Below are 7,359 nucleotides of genomic sequence, written 5' to 3'. Positions count from 1 at the left end.
TGGTAACATGGACTCCAAATTTTTTTTTTTTTTTTTTTTTTTTTCATTCCAAACATACCACAATTTAATTCTGAGTGCTCCTCACATATCTAATAGTAATACTTGATAGGCAATTTGACCAAAACCCATAATCATGGGTAGAGTGGACCGCTGCCAGTGTGCATTGTCTATCTTTCCAAACAAAAGGATATGATATTAATTTGATTGACCGTTCTCAAATGCAAAATGATACCGAGAATGAATCGGTCGCTCGCTTTTCCCATTCATTTCTGCTTCCGGCCAACCGGTGACTCACTCTATGAGGGATCAGTTTCTCTTTTTATTATTTCTTCAGAACTATAAATGTGGATTGTGGTGGGAGGTGAGGTTTATTTGTTTACCTGAAAGTTAACACGTGATCAATCCATGCAATTATTATTATTATATATGGCATCCCGGGATAATTGTATGGATTGATCACGTGTTCACTTTCAAGTTTCATGACCTCAGTTCGAAGTCACATATACCGTCAAACGTCTAATTTAAACTTAAGTTAAATTTACAAAATAGTAGCTGATTGTTCAGTTACAAAGTAATTATTAAGTAATAAGTAACCTAGTTACAAAGTAATTAGTCGTGTTATGTTTAGTAGAGAAGGTACAGTGTTAAGCACTATAGAGTATCAGGGTGGCGTATTATGAAACATACTGCATGCTAGATACAGTACAATCACTGCGAGCTCACTGATTGGTCAGTTTAACCGTGTCCTTACTTGTTGTAATGACTATTCCGTATTCTATGGAAAAAACAACAAACTCTTGGATTGTTTAATTATTTGATTCTTCAGTATTGTGCTTGGTTTACTCAGTAGTATGTTACTGATAACACCTTGTTATAACTTATCTTGTGACTCTATTTGAGTAACTAGTGGCTCTAGTGACTTTATAATATTGAGATGATGAAAAACGATGAACCATATCATCATGGGATAATTTCAAGTTAACGGAAAATAACGCCACAAATAAATTGGACTCTTCTCAAAAAGTATCAATTTTATCGACTTAAAATTAACACATTTATAGCTAGTGCTAAGGTTGAGGGTATATTTTTAATTGCTTTTCCGTTTCACAATTTATTCAATTCGTAATGCTTCTACCAAGATTCCGTAATTTGACTGGTCCCAGTTGTACTGAGATTGCAAATGTTGTTCAGATAACTCTGAAGATTGAACTTTTGTAGTTTTACTTCTAGTAAGGGGTACTTCATAGATAGTACAAATTATTAAATACAGCTAGGAGCTAATTAGTCGTGTAGCGGGGTCCCCCCCCCCACCCCCCCCCCCCTCGCATGTAGTAATAGTAAAGAGTAAGTAACGTGCACATCCCTATCTGTTTTGTTATTGTTGTATTTTACACTGGGTAGATGTTTGTATAAATCATTCGTACGTGACCTTGTAGAGCTACTGCAATTGTATAAATGTATCAGTTCTTTTCCTTTACCATATTATTACGATCACTTTTATTACACTTTTTTTACACGTGTATTTTACACGTGTATTTTACCCTGGTATTTTCAGTGATGACCTCTGAAGTTTCCCTAAATCTCACCTCCTCAATCCAGCTCCAAGTGGCTGCATCTTACACAGAATCAGTGTTTTACGCTATATTCCTGGCTGTTGGTAACCTTGTGGGTCTGTTTGGTAATGTGCTGGTAATAGCAGCAACTATCGGCCAACAAGCCAACCACTTCAAACTAGACCAGGGAACTATAATCCTGCTGCGTCACCTAGCTATATCTGATGTGTTGTTCACTCTGCTCTACCCGGTCCCTATAATGGTAGTGTATATAGCACGGAGCTGGGTGTTTGGAGCGGAGGTGTGCTATCTTATAGGACTTATTATAAGTCTCCCTGCTACTGCAAACATGAACTTTATACTGGTCATGTCACTCTATAGATACGTGAGGTGCAGGTTCCCTTTGAAAGTAACACAAATTACTCCTTTCATGGCTACAATAGGGTGTCTCATAATGTGGGCTCTGTCCTGTATCTTCCCTGTTTACACTCTGGCAGTGAAACTCAGGATTGTGTTCAACGTTAAACTTGCTTCCTGCAGCTTTACTTTCCCTAAATCCACTGGAAATGCTATCCTAATCTTCGGAACGACTGTTGTGCCGTTCCTAGTGATAGTTTCACTAAACGTGTTGTTGTGGTTGCACGTGCGCGCGTTTACTCGGCACTTATCTGCAAAGCTGGACAGCAAGTCGCGTCGTGAGATGACGGAGATGGAGAAGAAGCAGAGTAAGAGATTCAGAGCTTCTTACAGACAAGGTGTCATCACCACCACCTTTATCACCGCGCTCTTCGCTGTCACCTGGATGCCAACTGTGGTGAGGTTCGCGTACGCTGCATTTGTTGGAGAAGATGGGTTATACGACTGGGTGGAAAAAGTAAGGTATTTCTACTTCTTGGGGTCGTGGGGGAATCCTATAATATACGGTATGATAAACAAGGGGTTCCAGGACTACTTCAAGTCATTTGTTAACAGACTCTGCAGGGTTTACGTAGTGGACCCTTCCAATAACGTGGGTAAAGTTATGAGCGAGATACAAGTTAACATTAGAAAAGGAAGCAAACCGGTCAATGATGCGAGTAAGGTAGATGATGTTCGTATTGTGTGTAAATCTGTAATGAAAACTGCTGATGAGCGGGGAAGTGTGTCTCCTAATAAGCTGGATGTTTATGACAATAAAACATTCGATAATTCGTGTATTGAGTCGAAAAAAGTAGTTTTCAAGGGATGAGCCAATTTCTTTATCTGTAACTAACTTACTTTAGTAGTAACTAGTAGTAGTTTAGTAACTTACCGATAAATTATTTTTTCTTATTTATTTGATAGCCAATTATTTGCGCAACAGCTTATTCCAATTTCCACGAATTGCTATATATATATATTATATATATTTGTATATATATATATGTTGTAGCTGTACTCCTACACATTAAAAGTCGGTGTTGATTAGATCTTCGAAATAAGTCTTTGCATCATTTTATTAAACATCGTTATCTGAGATAAAATTGTTCTAAAAGCAACTGGAATATTCACAAATCTTTAAAATAACTTACAAACTAGGAAAGGAAAACAAGTCTTAGGAAGACGTACAAAACTATGTGACTTAAAACGGTACAAAACTAAAATATACTGGGTAATAATCAAACGAAAAGAATGGCTGCGTACATTTTATCTAATCTATTAAAGATTAGTTTCTCGGAAAAAGCTTGATTTCTCTGAATCAAGCAGTAAAAATATATAAATAGTAATGAATATAACACGTCTCTGATAGCAATATTGTAAACTAAATACGGGTTAATAGGCTGAGATCATGTCAAATAAAATAAACAAACTAAACACTAAGCTCCAGCGGATTTAAAAAGGATGTGGTTACTATCGAGGGTGTTCATACCCCCATAACGCTCAAGGGTTTTCAATTGGGTCTGGTAGAACCCCTCTCTAGCTTCCATGGCCTTTTCCCTATCTGCTTGACTTATTTCAGGTTTAAATTCAAGAGCGTCCACTATAATAACAGAAAGGTGCGTACTAAGTGAAGAGTTATATAAGGCTACTGAACTAAAATCTAAATCATGATCAATATCTAAAAAGTGATTTACTAACTTACAACTTCTGATACCTTTCTTAATGTGGCTCTTATGATTAGAAAATCTCTTAGGGAGATTAGAAGTAGTATATCCTACATACGACTGTTTACAAGTTCTACACTCCATTAAATAAATAAGGTTATTACTCTGACAAGTTATATATTTAGTAATAGGGAAAACTTGTTTAGAATGGTGACTACTAAATTTGGAACATGGGGACAGGAAACTTTGCTTACAAACATAGCATTTTCCACAGGCATGGCACCCTGCGTTGTCAGCCTCCCGAACAGCCGGCAATATTGCAGCGTCTGGTTCAAGAAATTGACTAGCAGTGGCTTCTCCACCTCTATCACTGCTTACAGTTCCACTAGCACGATACTTATTGTGTACAAGCATGCCACCGATAGTTTGATTCTTTCGGTGACTTACAAATACACTGTCAGCACGTACTAGCTTCTTCAAGGCTGGATCGAGATTAAGAAGGTGCTTATACTTGTGAATAATGCTCCCCATGTTGGGAAGTAGTACAGACAGATCCGTCTGAAAAAATCGATCTGCTGACACACGAAGCTTTCAGAGGATTTTTGACGTTTTTGAGTCCCATTAGGTGCCCTTTATGGCTGACCAACTTTTCCAAACTTTTCCACGTGTCTTAAGGCCACTTTTTGCCACTTTACCACTTTTTACCACCTTTCTTGTTTGTCGAATATCTTTAGTTGTGAACATCGTAAAAGGTTGCGAATCAATCGAGTGTGTTCATATTATCAGGAAGAAAAACTTTTGTTGAAACAATTTTTACGTCAGATAATAAGTTAATTGGATAATTATCAATTAACTAATTAGCAAAATTCTAAAAATTTTTTATTGGCTAAAAATGATCGAAATAGCTTGAAACACGGAGAAAAGTAGTTTTTAGAAAAAATTTGAAAATTTTTCACTTACATTTTTTTTCGAGACTTCGAAAAATTTCGAAAATTCAAAATATTTTTTTCCGCCAAAATTGATCAAATTGCATGAAAAGCGGAGAAAAATGATTTTCAAAAAAAACTTAGTCAATTTTTCGTTTCAAGAATACTTAAATCACCAATATTTGTAGTTGGAGTTCAGTAAATCTCGGCAGATTTTAGTAATAATCAGGAATTACTAACTCTAAGTGGAAAGGTCTGAAACTGAAAAACGTTAAGTTTAACCATACGATCGCGATATAAGAGTTTCATAACTAATTACAATACAGCCTTATCGATTTTCACAGAAACTGCACCAATGGCACAGTCAAGATCGAAACGATAGCCTGCTGTACTGTCATTTTATTGATTTCAATGATGAATCAGTGGGGTTAAGATAATCACATTTGTAATAAATAAGACATCTCTGTACCGTCAATTGTGCTAATCTAAACCGGCTTACCTGTATTACCATTTACCAGACCTCTTCTTTTCCTCAACAATCAAACCGAGTTGTTCATATCGCATTTGGTGGGCGATGTAAGTAGTAATACATATCGAGCTATATTCAATCACAATACGACACAATGCAACACATGTATATTATATTATGGCCCTTAATGAGGTATATGAAACGTTCTATACCGTACACTTCTCGTTTCTCCCGTGAGAGGCCCGATATGGAGAGGTTTTACAGTTTATCACGAAAACGTCTACTTGGTCTCATGGCTCTTTGACAGCTCAAAGAAGGCAAGATAAGACCAGAAAGCTTAGAATGTCAACTCGCAAGAGCGGGCTACCGGACAACTGTACCCAATTTAGACATTTAACCCTAACTCTAACCCTAACCCTAACCCTAACCCTAACCCTAACCCTAACCCTAACCAATTAAGCTGATAGGTTAGTGGGAACTAGGTTCAATTGGGTTCAGTTGTTAGTCTTCGATCTGTCCCACATTAATCCCTGCGGGAAGAACCTGTATTTTTACTTCACGACGTCCGGATTTCAAATCAACATCCTCAATAACATTAACAATCCTTCCTGATCAGGATCTGTCTCTATTAGCAATTTCCAAAATATCCTGACTCTCGTGGAACATTTCACTGAATTAATTATTACTGGTTCTTTACTACCCCTTGCCCGACACTGTACTCGTATCTAAATCTTACCCTTTCCCGTATGTTACCCTTGTTGATTTTACTTTTAGCCGACCCTGACATATGGGGGTGATTTGAGGTATCCCGCAAATGAAGCGGTATGCAGTACAATACAAAACAGTCACAGTAGATGTTGGAAGGTGTATTTACACTTGCTTCCTGGACCTGGCTGTTCCTCAGTTTCCCTGATCTGTTCTTGCCCTTCTTCGAACTATAAATGAGCCATGAGACCAAGTAGACATTTTCGCGATAAACTGTAAAACCTCTCTATACCGAGTTTCTCACGGTATAAAGCGTTTCATAAACCTCATTCAGAGCCATATAATATACACGTACTGTGTCGTATTGTGATTGAATATAGCTCGATATGTATTACTACTTACATCGCCCACCAAATGCGATATGAACAACTCGGTTTGATTGTTGAGGAAAAGAAGAGGTCTGGTAAATGGTAATACAGGTAAGCCGGTTTAGATTAGCACAATTGACGGTACAGAGATGTCTTATTTATTACAAATGTGATTATCTTAACCCCACTGATTCATCATTGAAATCAATAAAATGACAGTACAGCAGGCTATCGTTTCGATCTTGACTGTGCCATTGGTGCAGTTTCTGTGAAAATCGATAAGGCTGTATTGTAATTAGTTATGAAACTCTTATATCGCGATCGTATGGTTAAACTTAACGTTTTTCAGTTTCAGACCTTTCCACTTAGAGTTAGTAATTCCTGATTATTACTAAAATCTGCCGAGATTTACTGAACTCCAACTACAAATATTGGTGATTTAAGTATTCTTGAAACGAAAAATTGACTAAGTTTTTTTTGAAAATCATTTTTCTCCGCTTTTCATGCAATTTGATCAATTTTGGCGGAAAAAAATATTTTGAATTTTCGAAATTTTTCGAAGTCTCGAAAAAAAAATGTAAGTGAAAAATTTTCAAATTTTTTCTAAAAACTACTTTTCTCCGTGTTTCAAGCTATTTCGATCATTTTTAGCCAATAAAAAATTTTTAGAATTTTGCTAATTAGTTAATTGATAATTATCCAATTAACTTATTATCTGACGTAAAAATTGTTTCAACAAAAGTTTTTCTTCCTGATAATATGAACACACTCGATTGATTCGCAACCTTTTACGATGTTCACAACTAAAGATATTCGACAAACAAGAAAGGTGGTAAAAAGTGGTAAAGTGGCAAAAAGTGGCCTTAAGACACGTGGAAAAGTTTGGAAAAGTTGGTCAGCCATAAAGGGCACCTAATGGGACTCAAAAACGTCAAAAATCCTCTGAAAGCTTCGTGTGTCAGCAGATCGATTTTTTCAGACGGATCTGTCTGTACTAAAGTGCTGGATTCTGATCCATCACCATGGGTATTAGACAAGTAGTCGTCTCATCCTTATTTTTAGGGGCATACAAGTTTTTCCTATTGGTTATATCACTAAATTTGTTGAAAGCATCGTCTACAATACTAGAATGGTAACCACGGGCTACAAGGTAACCAGTATATACCTCCCTTTGCTCTAAGAAATTAGTGTCTTCACTATTGTTCTGCCTCACTCGCCTCGCCACACCATAGGGTATGTTTTTGAGAACATGGCTCCTATGACATGAGGTGGGGG

At 36.9% G+C, this 7,359-nt stretch overlaps 1 protein-coding gene across 1 annotated transcript; it reads left to right on the top strand.

The window, feature by feature from the left end:
- Positions 1 to 1,557: 1,557 nt before the first annotated feature.
- Positions 1,558 to 2,781, top strand: LOC134825839 (galanin receptor 2b-like). Its single transcript, XM_063838032.1, has one exon. The coding sequence runs from the start codon at positions 1,558 to 1,560 to the stop codon at positions 2,779 to 2,781; it is 1,224 nt and encodes a 407-aa protein (XP_063694102.1).
- Positions 2,782 to 7,359: the final 4,578 nt, after the last annotated feature.

This window comes from Bolinopsis microptera, unplaced genomic scaffold (genome assembly GCF_026151205.1).
Source record: "Bolinopsis microptera isolate Bmic1 unplaced genomic scaffold, MBARI_Bmic_1.0 sca149, whole genome shotgun sequence".
Taxonomy (NCBI): Eukaryota; Metazoa; Ctenophora; class Tentaculata; order Lobata; family Bolinopsidae; genus Bolinopsis; species Bolinopsis microptera.
Note: the sequence above shows the minus strand (reverse complement) of the source record. Positions and strands in the feature narration are given on the sequence as shown.

Coding starts and splice junctions, on each gene's coding strand:
- LOC134825839 (XM_063838032.1), top strand. CDS start 1,558: ATGACCTCTGAAGTTTCCCTAAATCTCACCTCCTCAATCCAGCTCCAA.